Below are 22889 nucleotides of genomic sequence, written 5' to 3'. Positions count from 1 at the left end.
ACTAATTCTAATAATAAATACAATAAAATAAATGATTAGTTGATTTAATTCCTCCCATAACTTCTATTTTATTTGAGTATCTCCATAATTATATATTATCAAATAGTACTTAATCTAACAATAATAACATGTGATATGATCGATTAAGGAGATCATCGTTGAGTTATAATAGCTCGATTCTTGAAATACTGAATACTGATTAATTAAATCGAGTTTGATTTTTAAACCAAGTGAAAGACAATCAAAATAATCCTTCGTAGAAACCGATTAAATAATTTTGTAAAGAATTTAAAATATATGCAAGTTGAATGAGTAAAAATATTTTTGTTGAAGCATTTTATCTAACACTTAGTATGCAATATTGACATTTGAAGAAAAAATAAAATACTTCAACAATTCATATTTAAAAACAATAGAGAAGATAAGTAAATGCAATAAATAAATAGACATGAATTTGTTTATGAATGTTCAGATATTAACAACTCCTACGTTACCCCTTCTTCCCCTTGAGAAGGATCCACTAGAAGACTTTGACTTATACAACACCTTGTACAAACATATTTCAACTTAGGACTTATCCCTTGCCTAATTGAAGCCCCTAGCAAACTTTTGATTGTAGGCCGCAACCTCAATCCGCATAATGTTTAATGTCTCTTATGTCAAAACTACAAATACAATCTTTAATGTCTTTGTGTGAATACCAACTCAACTAATCTTTGAAGTTCAACTCTCTTGTATATGCGTAAGTAATTGTGTATAAAGAATTTATCATTTACTGTGTATATCTCAAATGTATCCTTATATAAGGGTTTGTGCTCTCAAATAGTAGATTTATTCATGCTAGCCCATGCTTTGAATCTCATTAAAAAGCTCTTGTTTGATCTTCAAGATGTTTTATTTATAGGCCCTAACAATGATATATACGTTAGATACAAGAATATGACCGTTTGGAAAGTTTCTACAATTTCTGAAATTGCAGCGGTCAAATTCGTCTTGCTGGACATTTTTCCGAGCTTAAATTGGTCGTTCAGCAGTTGAAAATGGTCAGCAGTTGAATTGTTCAGCAATTGAAACTGGCCAGCGGTTGAAAACTGGCCAGCGGTTGAACTGATCAGCGGTTCAACTGGTCAGCAATTCAATCTGGTCAGCATCTCAACTGCAGCTCAACTGGGGTGTTGTGCAGAATCAGTAGTTTCATTGTTATTTATCAGCATCTTAAGCTTCGATTTAAACTTTTACTCCTGAAGATGATTTGTAGATGATCGTCTTATCTTTCCAATGCATACTAAATTGCTTCATTCTAATAAGCGAGCTGATATATATGGCCACAATACCACAACTGCTCATACCCAATTGATTGGTGTTTTTGTGCAATCTGTTCGGTCATTCAGCAACCGCTTTGAACTAGATACCGTTCGATTTTGTCCAACTGATGTGAAATACGACTTGCTACAAATTTAGTTTTCTGATCAGTCAAAGTGGAGGATTGTTATTTGAATTATCTAGTTGAGAGATATCATCAAAACACCGAAGTTTTTCAGAAATTCAGTTTGACTTAACTCAGTTTCAGATTTCTTCTTGTGTTATTAACTTCACACTTGAGTAAATATGTTAGAAACACAATAACAAATTTTGTTAACATCAAAATAAGGATTGTATACATGAAATGTTCCAACAACATGACAATTTGTTTGCATTTATAAAGTTAATGTATACACATATGTTAGACTTACATTTGTTGTGGAGATGCTAGTAAAAACCAGTAGATGCTGGCTTAGTACAAAACCAATAGATGTAAAATAGCAGAAAACCAGAAGCACTTGTATCGAGCTAAAACCAGTAGCAGCACTTATCAAGTACTGTTTAAACAAGTGACTTCTTAGCTAAAATTAGAACTAGAAGGGATACAAAACTTGAAATATACACTAACAGAAGTTTGCATATCTCAAAGTCTTTAAATATTACCGTTGATCTATTAACGTGATACTAGCATTTATTGCTTCATTAAATGCCATTAAATGTTGTACGAGAACATTTAAGACGGTTTATCATTTTTGGTATGAACTGAGACTGATTGCTTTAATGTATTCTGCAGGGTCCATTTTCAGCAATAAAGCTGAACCACTGAAAAGTCAAAAGAGCCGTCCAGATCTTAACGTTGGAAAAAGCCTATATATGGAGACGAAGCACTTTTCAATAAAAGGTGAAGTGAACGAATCTAAGTGAAAGAATATCATTCGAGCATCGCTAGAAACTTCAGTTATCTAAAAAGATCAACACTGAAAAAGCAGCACAAGCTTCATTGCATACACTTGATCATTTGAGATCATTTTGTGCTAGCTATTTTCTTTATCTCTCTTAAGCTATTCACTTCATAAATAGAAGAATTTGTAACTGGAAAAGAGTTCTTTCCAGAACTTAAGATCTTTCACGTAGTTGAGTTGTAAAACTAAGAGTTTCAGTAGGCGAAGGGTAAGTCCTGTTGAAGTGGGTGTATACAACTGTTGTACTGTATTCACCAAAGTCTTTTAGGGATACCTTCTGGAAACAGAAGAAGGGGAGACGTAGAAGATTCATCTTCGAACTTTCAGAAACAAACTCTGTGCCATCTACTGCTTTTTTGTTTCACTATTTTTCACCCACTAACCAACAGATCGTTTCCGCATATTATCTTGTGTTCTGCTGGTCTTTAAAATTGAACAAGAATATGCTAGTATCTCTAACAGGATTTTAGCACATCATTCTGAAAAATCGATTAAGTTTGCCGTTGAGTTTATTCAACCCCCCTTTCTAAACTCAACCCGATCCTCAACAAGTGGTATCAGAGCAGGTTATTCTTAAAATATTTAACAGACATGGCTCACTTCAGCAAAATTCCAATGTTCTCAAAAGAAGACTTTGATGAGTGGAAAATCTGAATGCAAGCTCATCATGCAGCTCAAGATGATGACATGTGGTATGTCATTACAGATGGTCCATTAAAGATCTTAAAGCCAAATCCAGCTATTGCTATCGCCGAAGGTGCACCTCAGATGCTGGAAAAACAAAGATATGAATGGACAAGTGAGGACAAGAAGAAAGCCAATCTTGACAACGTTGCGAAGGACATTCTGTACAAGACACTCGACAAAAATACCTTCAGCAAAATCAAGATGTGTCCTACTGCAAAGGAAATCTGGGAAAAATTGATTCAGATCTGTGAAGGAAACGAAGAAACTAAGGAAAACAAACTTTCTGTAGCCATGCAGAAGTTTGAGAATATGAAGATGAAGGCTGGAGAAACTATGAATGAGTTTGATGAACGCTTCAGCAGCCTTGTCAATGAACTCACAGCTCTTGGGAAAGATTTTGGCAACAGGGAAGTTGCATTAAAGTTAATGAGAGCCCTACCCAGAGAATGAGACGTCAAAACGATGGCAATGAGAGCTTCCAGGGATCTAAACAAGTTGGAACTGCATGACTTGTTCTCAGATCTGAAGGCATATGAGTTTGAACTTGAAGTTCGAAATGGAAAAGAGCCCTTAGCAATTCCACCAACCAAAGCTCTCGCAGCTACGGTTAACTCTACTACTACAGTGGCCCCAAGTTCATCTTCTGTTGCTGCTATAGAAAATACTTCTGAGAGAAGTGCTGAACAGATAAGAAATGAAGCAATGTCATTTTTTGTTAAGAAGTTTTCCAGATTCATGAGAAAAAATCACAGAACATTTCAAAGTCCCAACCGCAATTTCAAAAGGAATCACCATCTAGTGATATGACATGCTTTAACTGTGGAAAAGTTGGACACTTCATTGCTGATTGTCCAAAACCAAAGAAGGATGACCAGAAGAAGAAGGGTGTCAAACTCAATGATAAAAAGACCAGAAGAGACAGAAAGGCAAAGATTGCAGAAGAAAGTAAGTCCAAATGGGCAGACTCAAGTTCTGAATCTTCTGGTTCTGAAAGCCATTCAAGTGACAGTGATGAAGATGAGATCAAATGTCTCATGGCAAATACGGAATCAACCTCGACATCCGGAGAGGTATTTGACTTTGACTCTGAAGAATTTACAGCTATGAAGGTTAACAATTACCAGTACTACAACTCTAGACCTGTTAAAAAGAGATACAGGACAGACAATAGAAACAGAAGGGAAGAACAACTTTTTAAGATGCATAATGTGAGAAATAACAGACCCTTCGTTGCACACACCTCCATGAATACCCGAAGTACAAGAATTGTACAAATGTGGGTTCCAAAGGGACTAATAAGGTTTGGACCCAAATAGATTGGGTACCAGATACTAAAATTTGTGTTTGCAGGTACAAGAGAAGAAAACAGAAATCAGTAACTCTACATGGTATCTGGACAGTGGATGTTCCAGACACATGACTGGACAGAAAAATCTACTTTCCGAGATAATGAGTTGTACTGGTCCAGAAATAACCATTGGGGACAACTCAAAAGGTAGAACCGTGGGTAAGGGTAAGATTATCCATGGTAACATCACTATTAAGGATGTGCTCTTAGTTTAAAATCTTTGCTATAACTTGATCATTATTAGTCAATTATGTGATAATGGTTTTTCAGTAGCATTCCAGAAGCACACTTGCACAGTCAAAAATACTGATGACTTTACTGTTCTAATCGGAGTTAGAAAAGGCAACACCTATAAAATTTCATGGAACATAGATCATATCATTGCTCCTACATGTTTAGTTGCATCTCTAAGTGATAAACACTGGTTGTGGCACAAGAGATTGAATCAACTGAATTTCAATTCTATCAACAATCTCAAAAAGCAGAACTTAGTCGTTGGATTGCCGGACATAAAATTTGTTAAGAATCATGTATGTTCTGCATGTCAACTTGGTAAGCAAGTAAGATCTAGTTTCAAAAATAAAGGCAGCAAATCATCCTCAAGATGTTTAGAATTATTGCATATGGAATTATTTGGTCCAATTCCTATCATGAGTTTAGGGGGAATGAGATACACCCTTGATGTTGTTGATGATTTCTCTAGATTTACTTGGGTAATATTTCTTGCTGGAAAAGATCAAACCAGTAGCCTTCTGATCAAACTTCTGAAAAAGATTCAAAATGAGAAATCAGTTTCTGTCATTAGAATCAGAAGTGATCGAGGTACTGAATTTACTAACAAGACTCTTGAGATATATCTAGATGAACAGGGCATCCATCATGAATATTCAGCTGCCAGGACGCTTCAACAAAATGGAGTAGCTGAGAGGAAAAACAGAACACTTAAAGAAGCTGCTAGAACAATGCTAGCAGATGCAGACATCTCTCAGCGCTTCTAGGCAGAAGCTATTAATACTGCTTGCTACACACAAAACAGAACAATGATCAACAAGAGGAATAATCAGACTCCTTACGAAATATGGAAAGGAAGTAAACCGAATGTATCTTACTTTCATGTTTTTGGTTGTAGATGCTTTGTGCATAACAATGTTAAAAGTCATTTAGCTGCATTTGATTCAAAATCTGACGCTGGATTATTTCTTGGATATTCAGCAGTTAGTAAGGCATTTAGAATTTTCAATAATAAAACACTCAATTTTGAAGAATCTATTCATGTTGTCTTTGATGAAGACAGCAGTGCTCCCAAGATTTCTAACATATCTAATCTAAGTAAAAGGTTAGACAGGGTTCATCTGAAATTAGACAGTGAAGATGATGCAGAAGCAAGTGTCAAGGATATTCAAGATCCAGAACCAGACATTCACAATCCAGAACCAGCAGCTGACATTCCAGAACCGGCAACTGATGTTCCAGAACCAGCAACTGATGTTCCAAAACAATCTACTGCTAATCTAAATCCTCTTATTTGGAGAAAAATCTCATTCTCCATCTTTGGTGATTGGAAATCCAACAGCTCCGTTAAGGACCAGAAGGCAGATGATAAATGAATACCTGCATGCTGCTTTTACCTCTCAAGATGAACCAAAGAAGATTGAAGAAGCTCTTCTGGATCCCAGTTGGATAGAAGCTATGCAAGAAGATCTGAATCAATTTGAGAGGAATAAAGTTTGGTTTCTAGTACCTAGACCTTTTCACCAAGCTGTCATTGGAACTCGGTGGGTATTCAGAAACAAACTAAATGAGGAAGGAACAGTTGTAAGAAACAAAGCATGACTAGTTGCACAAGGATTCAGATAAAAAGAAGGAATAGACTATGATGAAACCTTTGCACCAGTAGCTAGGCTCGAAGCTACTTTCAAAAATTTCAAAGTATATCAGATGGATGTGAAGAGTGCGTTCCTCAGTGGTTTACTACAAGAGGAAGTCTATGTTGAACAGCCTCCAGGTTTTCCTGATCATCTATTACCGAATCATGTTTTTAAATTACACAAAGCTTTGTATGGTCTGAAACAAGCACCTAGGGCTTGGTACGACACAGTTTCACAATTTCTTATTAATAATGATTTCACCGTTGGTACCGTAGATAAGACTTTGTTTACCCTAGTAAAAAACAAGCACATATTATTAGTTCAGATTTATGTTGATGATATCATATTTGGGTCAACTAACCCCAAATTATGTGCAAAGTTTGCTAAGTTAATGCAGGAACAGTTCGAGATGAGCATGATGGGAGAATTAACATTTTTCTTAGGACTTCAAATCAAGCAACTTGATACTGGAATCTTCATAAATCAAGCTAAGTATACAAAGGAACTACTGAAAAAGTTTGGGATGGAAGCATGTTCTGCTGCTTCCACTCTTATGAGTTCATCTACCAAACTTGATAAGGATGAAGGGGGAACTCCAGTAGAGGTAACTCAATATCGTGGTCTTATTGGTTCATTGTTATATCTTACCGCCAGTAGACCCGATATTATATTTGTTGTTTGCATTGGTGCTAAATTTCAATCAAATCCTAAACAAACTCATTTCATTGCTGGTAAAAATATTTTAAAATATCTTAAGGGTACTCAAAATGTGGGCCTCTGGTATCACAAGGACTCGTCGTTTAATCTTATTGGATACTCAGATGCTGATTATGCAGGATGTAAACTGGATAAGAAAAGCACAAGTGGTTTTTGTCAATTTCTTGGTGATAGGTTGATCTCCTGGTTTAGCAAAAAGCAGACTTCTATAGCCACGTCTAATGCAGAAGTATAATATCTTGCTGGTGGAACCTGTTGTTCTCAAATACTTTGGATACAACAACAACTTAAAGACTATGGAGTTCAAGCCTCTGAATCACCTATATTTTGTGACAATACCAGTGCAATTGCTATATCGCATAATCCAGTACTCCATTCCAGAACTAAGCACATTGATATCAGACATCATGTGAAAAAGAAGAACATTCGTCTGGAATACATTTCTACTGATCAGCAAGCAGCAGATATATTTACGAAACCTCTGCCTGAGAATAAGTTTTTTTATTTTCGAAATACACTTGGATTGATAGATTTAACTTAATCATTTGTGATCTTCATCTCATTTATATATTGTGGCTTTATTCTCTTTTGTGGTTGTTCAGTTTTAGTTTGCAGAAAATAAAAGCTGAGCGAAAGAGACAATCAGTAGACAAAATATAAAATTTCATTAATGATAAAGGTGGGGGCGTACACTCTTTACTTCTTTTTTAACGTACGCTTTCCAGGTAGCCAACCAAGTGGTCAACTTCCGGTAGATGTGCGTAGAAACTCCTCTGAAAAAACAATCTTTTTCAGAGTCCTCTGCTCCTTTAAGAGCATGAGGAGGTAGACGTAATCATCAGAGAAGACGTTTGCGCTGTCAGTACTATGGAGACGTCAATAATACTTCTCCATTGCTACCAGCTGTTTGGTAGTAGCCAACAACCCATCTTCAAAGGCGGACTGAAGCTCCTGGACCTTAGTCCAGGTGGCAAGTGCTTTTTCCAGCACCTTGTCTTGAATCGCTTGTTTCCTTGCAGCGGTCACCTCTTTCATGAACTCCTCGGCCAAATCAGGACTATTTTTGTTTTGCCATTTTGTTTAAATATGACTGTATGGCTAACCTCTATGCCTGTAATTATAGATGATAAACCAGGTTCCAGAGATCGAGGTAATCATAACTTCAGCGTGAAATGCGAAGCGTTCTGAATCAAGCCATCGACGATTCACTTACCAAGATGTGACATTTAATAATTACATTAATTTAGGGGGAACTTTATTCTGATTATATGTGATTTTTTTGTCAGATGCAGAAGGTGATTTGTGTCTTTAACAAAACAAGGCATTCTTTATCTTCTAGTAGAAGCTATCATAAGACGAACAACTTCCTTCTGAATTTATTTCATTATCTATCAGTTATTTATTTTATTCAGTTAAAATTGAGTTATTTGCAGAAAGGAATAAAGGAACACCAAGTACTTCAACTTCGATCGAAACGTCTTCTGATTTAAACAGACAAAGTTTTTCTTATCCTTTATTATTCTCATTATTATTGTCTAACATTCATTAAAAGCAGTAGATAAACAAAATATATCAAAAATAAGAACATTCTTTCATAAAACCAGAAGCATTACATTGAGTTTATCTAATACATTTGTGGATATCAGCAGCTTGAATTACTTTTCTTGTTGCAAAGTACTTCAGCAGAAACCTATCTAAATATTTTAAGGACTTCTAAACTGAGGATTTTCTTCCTAATCCTCATAACTTGGAAAAGGATGATCTTCTTCAAAAAGAATCCAGCAAGATTGGGTCTTGCCAGCACTAATGTATTGGAAAAGGATGTCTTCAAACATCAGCCTACAAAAGACTTCAAGTTGTCTTTGGAATTCCTCTGCTGATTCTGACTCTGGAGAAGACTCCGAGAGATCATCTACACCTATCATTTGAATTAATTTAGTAAATGAATGACTTAGTTTGTGAATGTGCAGGCATTTATATAGAGTTTCGAGGAAACTAAAGAGACAGCGATCTGACTACACGTATTCCAAGATTCATCCATCCTGTCCTCAGATATCACATCCCTGCATTTATTATTTGCATTTATCGAGGGGGAACATTATCTGAGTCAGACTAAGATTTTCTTATTTTTTTTTGAAAACAAATAGAATGTCTATCTTTTTGATAAAACAACAAGTCTCTGGTTTTAGAAGTAGACGTTATTATAAAACGACAAAATCTCTTCTGATTTTTATTAGTAAGCGCTTGGACAGCCCGCTCTTTTCACCAATATTCAAATTTCCAAAATCATTAGTCTAGTCTGACACGATCTAGATATCTTTTCAAATACTCAACCGTAAACATACTGACATGTGTCCTTGTGTTTACTTGACGGCTGTACATTTGTTTTTAAAATATCAAGTTTCTTACTCTTCACTGTTACCGTTCCAAAAATCTTTACTACTCAGCTACTGCTTTCTTTTAAACATTTTCTCTCTACTGCAAAATCTATCTGTTTCATTTCTACTTACAAAAATGGCCGGAGCATATACTCTTAATGCCTATCAAGTCAACTTTGCTTCAGTTCTCAATATCAAAGAGAGAACCTTGTCAAAATGTTCCAAGCCCTTGAAAAATCAGGACTTCGAAAATTCTTGGAATCATCTGGTATTATCTACAAGTCTGCTCTTCTAGATTTTTATGCCAAAGCAGAAGTTGTCGAAGGAAAGATTAACTATACACAGTGATCGAGCAAAACTTGCACTATGAATTCCCCAAGAAAATATGATTTTGTATGCTCAAAATGTAATCGCAAGTGCACGATGTCAAGTAATAGTATAGTGTATATGAATACGAGTATCGTTCCACTGGAGACTGTATTTAACAATTATTATTTTAGTTATTAAAACTTTAGCGACGAAATTTGATTGTTTGTTTTATGACTAATAAAATTCAAGAAAATTTAATTAAACAAGATCAAAGATTAATTGATGAAATATGAATGCTAAATCAATGGATTAAATTTCAAATGATAAAAGAATTTGTTGGGAATTCTGGTTCACCTACCCCTTATTAATTTATTAATTCGTTCGGTTGTGTTCTACGCTTCCGACAGGATTTCTTATTCAATTGAACACACTCTCTCGAGCTATGTCAAACTAATTCACTCAATGAAGTAATTAAATGTCTTTAATTATTTATCAAGAATGAATCGCATTTCGATTAATGAAACCCCCTAGTTTTCGACCCTAAGGACTATGACTATCGGCACGTATCCAATTTCATATATCTATGCAAATTGTAGATCCGCGAATTACACCACTCGATCCTATCACTAGTTTTTCTCTCGAACTCACTCGTGATATAAAATAGTCGTTAAAGTTAGCTACGCTCAACGACACAATGAAAATCGTAGAATAATCAAGAATAAATCACAAACCGACATATAAATTAACCAACTAAAAGTTCGGGGTAGGATCCCCTTTAATCCCAACAAATAATTGAAGTTAGCTACTAGAATTCATAATTAAAATAAGCAAAACAATGTTTAAACAAAGGAAATTAAACTAGAAATACTAGGCGTGACGAAATCTGCGAAGAACGATGCCCGGAAACCGTTGAATCTTCAATCCAAGTGCAAAAGCTCTCCCAAAATCCTTTGTGCTCTCAAAATTATGTCTCCCTCCCTCCAAAGTCGGCCAAGAAGCTTTCCATATCATTCTCCTCTCAAAAAAAGGTAAGGAATCGCACACCACATCTTGCCAAAAATAGATGGCGCTCGGGCGGTAGAAAAGTACCGCTCGAGCGCCACACTCTCTGTAATTCTCCTCGGCATGTGTATCATTCGCGCTCGGGCGGTAGAAAACTACCGCTCGAGCGCCTACCTTTCTGTCGAAGCTCTTGAGTTGAGTGACATTCGCGCTCGGGCGGTAGAAAACTACCGCTCGAGCGCCGAGCTTTCTGTTCGGACATTCACCTCCTGCGCTCGGGCGGTAGAAAACTACCGCTCGAGCGCGGGCCTTGCTGCACTTCATTCTCTTGTCTTGGCACTTGGCTCCGATTTTAGTTCTTCCGGTCATTTTCCCTACAAATTCATCACACACAAGTGAGACATAATCAAAAGCAATTAATTACTCTAAAATGAACAAAAAGTAAATGAAATGCATGCATGCACAATGTAAACACAATTAAAACTAATGCAATAAACACGTAAAAACACCCCCTATCACACAGGGAGATGCATCAATCTCCATTGATGCTACATTTCTCGGTTCCACCTTCTTCCTACCTATTTATGGACCTTCCGAGCTTTCGGATATCACAAAGGAAGAGATGTCTACTGTTTTAACAATCTTTTCAGCTACTGGTGAAGAGCTCTCACCTTCCTGCTTCAAGAAGCTACTAAAAATTGAGTACCAGGTACTCGCTGATATCGTGGCAAAAGACTTGTTGGTTAAGGTTTGAACATTCGACAAACTGACCAAAGAGAAGGTTCAAGTGATGGTGGCCATCACTTTAGAAAAGAAAGTGGATTGGGGTCGTTTTCTGTTTCGAATTATGAAGGATATGATTCTAAGGAAATGTAGTGACCCGTTCCAGAATCACCTACTAATCAAGAACTAAGCATGCAATCAACCTAATTAACAATAATCAGAGATAACAGCGGAAAAGTCAACAAAATAATGGTTATACAACCCAATCGAAGTCTAGAATAACTCAAAATAAAATATCCAATACAACCATATCGAATCAAAACAATACCGATAACTAAACCAACCAGCTACTCAACGTCCTCCTCCTGCTCCTCCTGAGCTGTCCAACCTGAGGCCTGCCCCGTGGGAATGGGGTGTCCAAGAATAAACAAAACCGAGGACGTGAGCGATAAGAACGCCCAGTACAAAAGTATGAGTATACAGACCTATATGAAATGCACATGCTATGATCATGATACCGGGGTAGTCAAGAAACAGGAATCACAAAAGGATCTCAACAATGCTCAGTCTAGAGGCGCCAAGTGGATAGTGCCGCGCGGTACACCTCTGGGTCACTGCATCCACTACAAGACAGACGTGGACCTAAAATGTCCCGGACCACCGAAGCCCTCCCGACCCGTCGGCCACTGTGTACTCTCGGTGTCCATGCGTCCACAAGACAGGGCTGAGCGGTCCCAAGATATAGCTTATCTCGAAAGAGATACAGCTCAACAGTAAAGGCTATCTCGAAGGAGAATACGGCTCAACATGAAATGCAACGTGCAGTAATAAACGTGACATAATAGCATGCATCATATGACATATATCAATGCACCACATAATCATGCAACACATATAAGAATGTATACTCAACCAGGATATCTCGGATAGTACTTTCGTACCTCTATCACAGTAATCCTAATCCACTGGAACCACCAGACAACAGGTCTAATCCAAGCCTATTCATCAAGTGAAAACCATCACTAAACTTATCTACCAGACTTAACTAGATAATCCTGAGATAAATACTGATAAAATTCCAAACCTTCGTCCGTCGCTAGCCCGCTGATGCCGCTAGCTCCCAACTAGAGCACAGCTCTGCTACAAGACCAGCAGCTCCCCGCTAGTGCCCAAATCTCGGAACAAGACTAGAACCTGTCAGAAACGACTGAAATGCTATGGAATTCTCTGAATTGGCGAGTCAAAATGAGGAAATCCGACCACTATTTATAGGCCATGTTCGGATCGTCCGAACCCTCTTCGGAACGTCCGAACTCTTACGTGTCCATCAGCTCTTGACAGCTCATGATCGGATCCTCCGATCATACACTTCGGACCGTCCGAACATGCACGTGTCCAGCTGCTCTTGACACCTCATGATCGGATCCACCGAACCCACTTCGGACCTTCCGAACTCCCACGTGTCGATCAACTCTTGACACCTAATGATCGGATCCACCGAACTCACTTCGGACCTTACGAACTCTTCGGTGCTTCCGAACCATCTTCGGTCCGTCCGATCATGACTCGGTCAAAATTACACATTAAACCTTCTTAATCACCATTACTCCGTTAATTACCCAATTTGGAATTCGGGCTACTACATTCTCCCCCCCTTAAAACGATTTCGTCCTCGAAATCTAGGCAAGAGAATGAACAAAACGAAAATAACAACATCGTTACCCTCAAAATCTAAAGGACAACCCATCACTAGACGCTTGGCTAAAACCGAATGACCCATCGGAGTAGAAATAGAAAGAATGACGTCTAGAGAAACATGCGGTAACTTATGACGCTTAACAAATCGTCCTGGTCACCCCAACGACCTACACTTCCCTGACTACTCTCATCACCAAAGTGGTCAGCCATTGCTACAACATAGAATAGGGAAACTAGTAAATTGGTCAACGGAAATCCCAAAACAGAAATCTATATCCCAAAATCGTACGCATGCTCTGATACCATAAATGTAGTGACCCGTTCCAGAATCACCTACTAATCAAGAACTAAGCATGCAATCAACCTAATTAACAATAATCAGAGATAACAGCGGAAAAGTCAACAAAATAATGGTTATACAACCCAATCGAAGTCTAGAATAACTCAAAATAAAATATCCAATACAACCATATCGAATCAAAACAATACCGATAACTAAACCAACCAGCTACTCAACGTCCTCCTCCTGCTCCTCCTGAGCTGTCCAACCTGAGGCCTGCCCCGTGGGAATGGGGTGTCCAAGAATAAACAAAACCGAGGACGTGAGCGATAAGAACGCCCAGTACAAAAGTATGAGTATACAGACCTATATGAAATGCACATGCTATGATCATGATACCGGGGTAGTCAAGAAACAGGAATCACAAAAGGATCTCAACAATGCTCAGTCTAGAGGCGCCAAGTGGATAGTGCCGCGCGGTACACCTCTGGGTCACTGCATCCACTACAAGACAGACGTGGACCTAAAATGTCCCGGACCACCGAAGCCCTCCCGACCCGTCGGCCACTGTGTACTCTCGGTGTCCATGCGTCCACAAGACAGGGCTGAGCGGTCCCAAGATATAGCTTATCTCGAAAGAGATACAGCTCAACAGTAAAGGCTATCTCGAAGGAGAATACGGCTCAACATGAAATGCAACGTGCAGTAATAAACGTGACATAATAGCATGCATCATATGACATATATCAATGCACCACATAATCATGCAACACATATAAGAATGTATACTCAACCAGGATATCTCGGATAGTACTTTCGTACCTCTATCACAGTAATCCTAATCCACTGGAACCACCAGACAACAGGTCTAATCCAAGCCTATTCATCAAGTGAAAACCATCACTAAACTTATCTACCAGACTTAACTAGATAATCCTGAGATAAATACTGATAAAATTCCAAACCTTCGTCCGTCGCTAGCCCGCTGATGCCGCTAGCTCCCAACTAGAGCACAGCTCTGCTACAAGACCAGCAGCTCCCCGCTAGTGCCCAAATCTCGGAACAAGACTAGAACCTGTCAGAAACGACTGAAATGCTATGGAATTCTCTGAATTGGCGAGTCAAAATGAGGAAATCCGACCACTATTTATAGGCCATGTTCGGATCGTCCGAACCCTCTTCGGAACGTCCGAACTCTTACGTGTCCATCAGCTCTTGACAGCTCATGATCGGATCCTCCGATCATACACTTCGGACCGTCCGAACATGCACGTGTCCAGCTGCTCTTGACACCTCATGATCGGATCCACCAAACCCACTTCGGACCTTCCGAACTCCCACGTGTCGATCAACTCTTGACACCTAATGATCGGATCCACCGAACTCACTTCGGACCTTACGAACTCTTCGGTGCTTCCGAACCATCTTCGGTCCGTCCGATCATGACTCGGTCAAAATTACACATTAAACCTTCTTAATCACCATTACTCCGTTAATTACCCAATTTGGAATTCGGGCTACTACAGGAAAGATACTGGATTTGCTGTGCAAATTAGTAAAATGTTGAAAGATGTTGGTTTTCCTGGAACAACAGAAGAGGATGGCTCTTCGGTCACCATGACTGATGCTGATAATGTGCTTGCCTTAAGGCCAAATCCAACAGTTGGTGAATTTGTGGCCATAAAGAAGGAGATTGGGGAATCTCAAGCTGAGGGGCAGAAGAAAATCAAAAGAAAAAGAGGTGTAGTTTTGACTGATTCTGACAAAACGGAATCTGAAGAATCAGCAGCACCCACTCAACAAGCCTCACTGCCTCCCACCCCATCCAAGAAGAAGCCTCGCACCACCATCCGCATCAAGAAAACAGCAGCTCTGGCTCAATTAGAGGATGTTCCTCTTCGACAAGTTTTTCCACCATCTGTCCCATCCACCAAAGCAAAAGCCATTGAATCAGTACCGTCTACTGCTCAATTTTTCAGACCAACTTCTGGTGTGGTCATTAGAGAATCTGCTACTCGTTCTTCTGCTTTTAAATCAGTAGTCCCTGCTACTTCTGGAAAAGGTAAAGAAAAGATTACCGAGTTGTCTCAGTCACCGGTGGCAACATCAACCATTCAAACAATAATTGATCTTCATCTGGAAGAAATTGATAATTTCAACCAGAGAAGACATGAAATTCTTTGACGATTGGCTCAAGGTAAGAGTCTACCATCTAATCACTTTTTTGAAAACTACTGGTGTTTATACTCAAACTGTGGAAAATGAGAAAAAGATTTTTGCTGCTGTCAATACACAAAATGTGATAGAAGCCATCAATCGCCGAAACTACATTCTGGATAAAATCAAACAGCAGAAGATGGACACTATTCTGAAAACGTTGAAGTTAAATTTTGACTCTACTGGTCCTACTGTTTTTCATGATCAAAATGTTATTCAAATTTTGTCGGAGCAGCTGACAATTCTATCTGACCAAATTGTTACTAAGGAAAAGGCTTTTTCTCAGCCTCCAAAATTTAGTGTCACCATTGTCCCCCACCATTTTGAAGACTCAGTCAGTTGAGGAACCGGCCAAAGCTTCTTCTGAAGTCAAGGTCTCCAGTACTCCTGCACCTCAAGAAGCTCCTACCCAATATTCATCACTTATCTATGTTCATGATCTGGCATCGGTTGATGAAGTGATCGAATCGATTGTGCAGACTCAAGCATCACAGGATGACACTCTGCCCATTATTTCTACCTTTGCTGATCATCCTCCAGTCCCACCTATTCCAGAATCTTCTACTGCTACTGACATTGCTACTGCTTCTTCATCTCTTCCAGATCTTGAGCATTTTTCAGAAGCTCATCAAGCTGAAATGGCAACTTTGTTGCGTACTTCACCTTGTGCTGTTGAGCCACAAGCCATACCTGAACCTGCTGCTGATTTGCAGCAACCATAAGAAGGCCAACAGTTCAATCTACTGCTTCAGAAGGTCCTTTTACTGAACCAGAACCAGCTTTTATCACTCAAGCAGAAGATGCACACTCTACTGCTCTTATTGTTTCTTCTCAGCATTCTCCTGAGCGCATCGCCAGAATGGAAGATATTAAACAACGATTGCTTGCAAGAACTCCTTCACTAGTTTTGGAACCATTTGATTTAGAGGTTCAGATTGATAATCTACAAAAGGAGCTACAGAATCTTTCTGATATAGTCAAGCGGCTATCTCGTGAAAATGTAGCAGAAATAAGTGGTGCGCAGTTCTTCCAAGACCGTATGTCCAAGGAAATACATAAAACGGTGGAATCTATGCATAAAATGTATGCTGAAACCATTTTTTTTCGACAAGCTATATCCAGAACTTCCAGTAAGCTCACGCTTGCTCAATTTGACATACTTACCCAGCTCACCGAGCATGATGGCCTTTTTCGCTCCATCTCCACCACCATGGACCTAATGGATGCCAAGATCGATTCTCAATCTCAATCTCTCACCGCTCTAAATGATCGAGTTTCTAATCAGGCTCCATATCTGGAGATGTTGACTAATGGCATTCACAACTTATCTGGGCGAATGGATGACTTAATTGCTAGGGTCATTGCCGATGATGCCAAAGGGGGAAGAAGATAGAACTGGAGATAAAACTGGAGCGAGTAGCAGCAGACCTCATTCTTCTGGAAGGGATCAAAATCCAAATGAAGCTGCTTTCAGAGATATTGGAACAAATTAGTTTTATTTTCTTATCTTAACTAATTTGTGTGTTACGTGATTTTTTTTCTAGATAATAATTGTTTTTATCTACTTCGTAATCTGTTTTATCTATTCATCTTAACGTCTAAGAAACATCTAGGTTTTGGCATCACCACAAAGGGAGAAATTGTTAGACTTAAATTTTTTGTGGAGATGCTAGTAAAAACCAGTAGATGCTGGCTTAGTACAAAACCAGTAGATGTAAAATAGCAGAAAACCAGAAGCACTTGTATCGAGCTAAAACCAATAGCAGCACTTATCAAGTACTGTTTAAACAAGTGACTTCTTAGCTAAAACCAGAACTAGAAGGGATACAAAACCCGAAATATACACTAACAGAAGTTTGCGTATCTCAAAGTCTTTAAATATTACCGTTGATCTATTAACATGACAATAGCATTTATTGCTTCATTAAATGCCATTAAATGTTGTACGAGAACATTTAAGACGGTTTACCATTTTTGGTATGAACTGAGACTGATTGCTTTAATGTATTCTGTAGGATCCATTTTTAGCAATAAAGTTGAACCACTGAAAAGTCAAAAGAGCCGTTCAGATCTTAACGTTGGAAAAAGCCTATATATGGAGACGAAGCACTTTTCAAGAAAAGGTGAAGTGAACGAATCTAAGTGAAAGAATATCATTCGAGAATCGCTAGAAACTTCAGTTATCTAAAAAGCTCAACACTGAAAAAGCAGCACACGCTTCATTTCATACACTTGATCATTTGAGATTATTTTGTGCTAGTTATTTTCTTTATCTCTCTTAAGCTATTCACTTCATAAATAGAAGAATTTGTCACTGGAAAAGAGTTCTTTCCAGAACTTAAGATCTTTCAAGTAGTTGAGTTGTAAAACTAAGAGTTTCAGTAGGCGAAGGGTAAGTCCTGTTGAAGTGGGTGTGTACAACTGTTGTACTGTATTCACCAAAGTTTTTTAGTGATACCTTCTGGAAACAGAAGAAGGGGAGACGTAGAAGATTCATCTTAGAACTTCCAGAAACAAACCCTGTGCCATCTACTGCTTTTCTGTTTCACTATTTTTCACCCACTAACCAACAGATCGTTTCCGCACATTATCTTGTGATCTGCTGGTCTTTAAACTTGAACAACAATCTGCTAGTATCTCTAACATGATTCTAGCATATCATTCTGAAAAATCGATTAAGTTTGCCGTTGAGTTTATTCAACCCCCCTTCTAAACTCAACCCGATCCTCACAACATATATAATAATAATTATATTGCAAACATAAACCAAACAAATACAATTAATTTGAACAAAAAAATATAATATAATTTGGGCTTATTCAGTTATGTTATTTTTCTTTAGTAAATTGAATATATTACTAAAAAAATTCCATATGTACAGAGGTTGAATATAGTTATCTTATGTAGTATTGTTTGTCCTTTTGTTGTTTAAATGTAGCCAAATATTGATTGATTGAATCAAATAAATATCTGCAATTTGAGTTGAAAGAATGTAGATAGAATAATCCGGTACATATATTTATTTAACTAATATATCAATTAATGGGTTTATAATGAAACGATTATTAGTTAATAAGGAGAATATATGCATTAATTTTTTTATATTTATGATTATTTGCTATTGTTAATGTGAATTAAATGAATTGATTTGTAATGATTTGGATAATATTAAATTTATCTTCATCTCTTCACTTGTCTTTGCATTATACGTGTTTATTATTTAATTTACGTTATTTATTCAATTCATATTTGTTATTATTAAATTTATATTTTCATTTCATTATGATAAAAATATTATTCCTGAAAAATTAAATATATTTATAGTTGTTTTAACTAACTTTAGTTGTCTAACTTTGAAATTCTCAACTCATCTACATAAATCGAAATACTCCATATGAATATTTACTTAAAAATTTAATATCATAACACATATATGGAAATTGTATTCTGTATTATTCTTATTTTTATTAAATTTAATTTTCTAAAATAATTTATTACTAGATCAATGGGTCAATGACTATGAATATCAAATTAAAAGCTAATATTAATCACGATTTAAATTATAAAATCATTGTTTTTCTCTTAAATTTCTTTGAATACTCAGAAATGATACATCTTATTGCAATTATTGTTTGAAATATTTGTTAATTGCTAAGGGCTTAAGATTAAAAAGTTTGATATTTTCTTGAAAATTATATTTATGATAATAGTTTTGACCTTCACTTTCTCCCAAAAAATTGCACATGAGTGAGTGCAAAATGAAGAGAGGGAAATTAATTTAGTTTACTTGTTTGGTTGCCGTTTTTTTTATTTTTATTTTTTGAGTGTCGTGTCATTCATTTTTTTAGTAGTGTACTTATTATTTACTTCTATGATATATATTCAGTGAAATATTGCAATGATAATAGATATTGAGATCAAACTATAAATTTAAATTGATATATATTGTATTATCTAAATATTCTGAATGTCATTTCAACTTCATCTACATTGTTGATTTTTTTTTTATTTTTTTTTTGCTTTTTCTAATGTATGGTGCGTGGAAGGATAAACATTTTTTTGAGTTTTTTTCAATCAATATTATTTTATATGTGCTTTGTTTATTATCATTTACTAATAATACATATTTCAGATATTGAATTATTAACTTTATATATATATTTTTTAATTTATATTAAATATAATTAGTATCAAGATGCATGACATGTATTTTAAAGGTGCAAAGAGAATTTTGAAATATTTTAAGGGTACTCAAAATGTTGGACAATGTTATCCAAAAGATTCCAATTTCAATTTAATTGAATTTTTAGATGCTGACTATGTTTGCTGTAAGATAGAAAAAAGAGTACAAGTGGAACTTGTTAGTCCATAGGAGGCATAAAGATCTCATTGTTCATCAAGAAGCAGACATCTATAGCAATATCAACAACATAACCTAAATACTTAGCTGTTGGGAGTTGTTTTTGTTGGAAAATTTCATGTTCGCAATCTTGATTTTGATTTTAACAAAATTTACTATTTTGGTTCTAATTATTTACATTAGTTCGCATGAAACTGGAACTGATAAGGATTCGAACTGATCAGTTAAACGAGGTAAAACTGAAGCTATGAGACGTTAACTGAAAACACCAACTGATCGACCAAACTGAATCAATTCAACTGGTATATTAAAGGACAAAACAGTTCAACTAATTGTACAGCTGATAGGTGGTTCAGAAGAAGACCTTCAAATGCCCGACCAGCTGATAAGGAGTTCAACTGATTGATTCCTAACTGATGTTCCTAACTGGTCATCTGAGCTGATCTTCAGTTGGGCTTGGTGAAATCAGTTGACTCGTCAGTTGAACTGATTTCACTCTTTCAGTTGAACTGGTTAGCTAGGCTCTTCATCAGTTGAACTATTCATCAGCTGGTCGGGCTTATGAAGGTCTTCTGCTGAACCACCTATCAGCTGGAAAATCAGTTGAACTGTCCTTTAATATGTCAATTGAACTCATTCAGTTTGGTCGATCAGTTGGTTTTTCAGTTAACATCTTGATAGCTTCAGTTTTATCTCGTTTAACTGATCAGTTCGAAGACTGATCAGTTCCAGTTTCCTGCGTAGTAAGGTTAATCATTAGAAGCAAAATAGCAAGTTTTGTTAACATTAAAATCAAGATTGTGAACATGAAATGTTCCGACAATCTCCCTATTTTTGATGATCACAAAACTTGAACAGTTAAAACAATTGAAACAAAATCTTTCAGCTTGAGGGATAACATAAATAAAAGCTCCCCCTCAAGAACTGAATGAAATGACTTGAAAACAGTTTTTCAGAGTGAGGGATAATTCTAGACAAAACTCCCCCTCAGAAACTGAATTAAAAACTCTCCTTTAAAAATGTAATTATTTACGCGATTAATGAAGTTTTAGTATCAATCAAACACTTTAGGTAACAAATCTTAAGATAGCAATTCAGTTATGTGAAGGCTAACTGGATGAACAAGATATTTATTTAATCAAATAAGCGTCCCTTGTTTTGTACATTTACGCAAGTCAACAATTGTAAGGGAAATTGCTACTTCATTAGCAGACTTTAACTAACATCAAAAACCAGTTAGTTTACACATAATAGAACTGAATATACTAACAACTGGTCGCCTTGAATGCTTTGAATGCTGCATAGATTTTGAGTCTCTTTTGCCAGAGGATCAGCTAATTTGCCTTGGTCTTGATCTGTGCTGGCTAACTGGTGTAGCTGACTCAAACTGGAGTCAACTGATGCTGAACCGCATTGATCATCTATACGGATCTGATAAGGCAATGAAGCGGCGGCTTTTTGATGATTAAGTTCCACTTAACTCATAATTTTCAGCTGGTAGTTGTGTTTCGTTTGTTGATCAGTTGGACTGGTAGACTGCAACTGAAATCTTGTCCGCTGATTAGTTCAGCTGAATATATAAGAGTGTGTGAAAATAAAAAGAAATGACACGCTTATTTACTTATTAGCTTACAAGAAGCATTTTGCCCAGAGAGAATACTCAGTCATATCAGCTTAGTTTAGAAGCTTACTTTCCTCAGTGTGTGAGAAAACTTTCGTGGTTCTTTCATTGTTTCTTTCATTGTTCAGTTCTCACACACGCACACACACCACCACTCAAATAAAGTTTTGCACAAAGACAATAAACTTCTGTATGTAGTATTTGACACACATACGTTAAACAAGTGTTGATTGGAAGGTGCTGCCTTCAGTCTAGTTTAGGAGTTCAGTTAGGCAGTGGGTAAGTCATAAGCTGAGTGGGTTATTACACTTGCTGTAATTAATCAACTTCTAGTGGATTCTACCTGATGTGGTATAAGGGGTGACGTAGGAGTAGTTAAGTCTCCGAACATCAATAAATATATCTTGTGTATTTAATTGTTTAACTATTGTTTTCAAACTGATTTAATTAGTAAGAGCATCCGTCGGTTCAGTTTTTCACCATAACTGAACTGATATATATCTCAATTGATTCCTGCTATTTTCAGTTATTCAATTATACATGATATAAAATATAATAGTGTTTCTTAACGAATGATTATTTCGAGTGTTTTCCGCTTGGTTTAATACCAAACTCAATCTATTTCATCAGTGTATAGATTCTTAGAAAATGAGCTATTGTAGCTCTTGGAGAATATTTTGTTTGAAGCACATCAAGGTGCTCAGTAAAAGGTCCTTCAGTTTTGCTCAACTTCTCCAAATCTAACAACAATTAAGAGAGTGTGGTGTTCGAGATAATGAATCTCAAATTTATGTGACAATATAAGTGTTATAAAAATCACTTATAGCCCAGTATTACACTAGAGATTAAAGTACGTTGACATCATATACCATTTTAATAGAGATTATGTCATGAGAAGGATAACAAATTAGAGCATGTGTCAAGACAACAAAAAGTGATTGATATCTTCACAAAGTCTTTACTTGAGATTAAACTTTATTTCTTTAGATATATTTTTGACATTTTTAATTTAAGTTCATTAGTTCACATTTTTAGGGTGAATTCAAGTCTAGCTGACAATACAATAGTTAGACTTCTACACTCAGGATGATATTTAGCTCAAGTTTATGATCAGTTTGATCTTATCACATAACTCTGAACTGATGACAACTGGCAAAAATCAATCTGATTACGAATGATCAATATTTTATTCTCGCAAATTTATTTCTAATTAACTTTAATTTACTTTTATGCATGTATTTATTTACGACCTTAAATTTACGGTTTGTGTCTTGTAACATTCTTTTCAAATTTTAAAAAATTCTCCACAAACATACTGACTTGTGGACTAAAATTTTTATTCCAATATGACTGTATATATGTTAAATTTTTTTCACTGTTTCGTCTTAACGACTTTAGAATTTGATTTTCATTTACG

The 22889-nt window shown here is 36.6% G+C and overlaps 1 protein-coding gene across 1 annotated transcript; it reads left to right on the top strand.

Annotated features, from left to right (window-relative positions):
• Nucleotides 1-2951: 2951 nt before the first annotated feature.
• Nucleotides 2952-3401, top strand: LOC140807806 (uncharacterized). The gene has a single exon (XM_073164768.1). It carries the CDS (start codon nucleotides 2952-2954, stop codon nucleotides 3399-3401), a length of 450 nt encoding a protein of 149 aa, XP_073020869.1.
• The last annotated feature ends 19488 nt before the right edge of the window (nucleotides 3402-22889 follow it).

This window comes from Primulina eburnea, chromosome 12, assembly GCF_022965805.1.
Source record: "Primulina eburnea isolate SZY01 chromosome 12, ASM2296580v1, whole genome shotgun sequence".
In the NCBI taxonomy this organism is placed as follows: domain Eukaryota; kingdom Viridiplantae; phylum Streptophyta; class Magnoliopsida; order Lamiales; family Gesneriaceae; genus Primulina; species Primulina eburnea.
The sequence above is the reverse complement of the archived record's forward strand: the minus strand, read 5'-3'. Positions and strand labels throughout refer to the sequence as shown.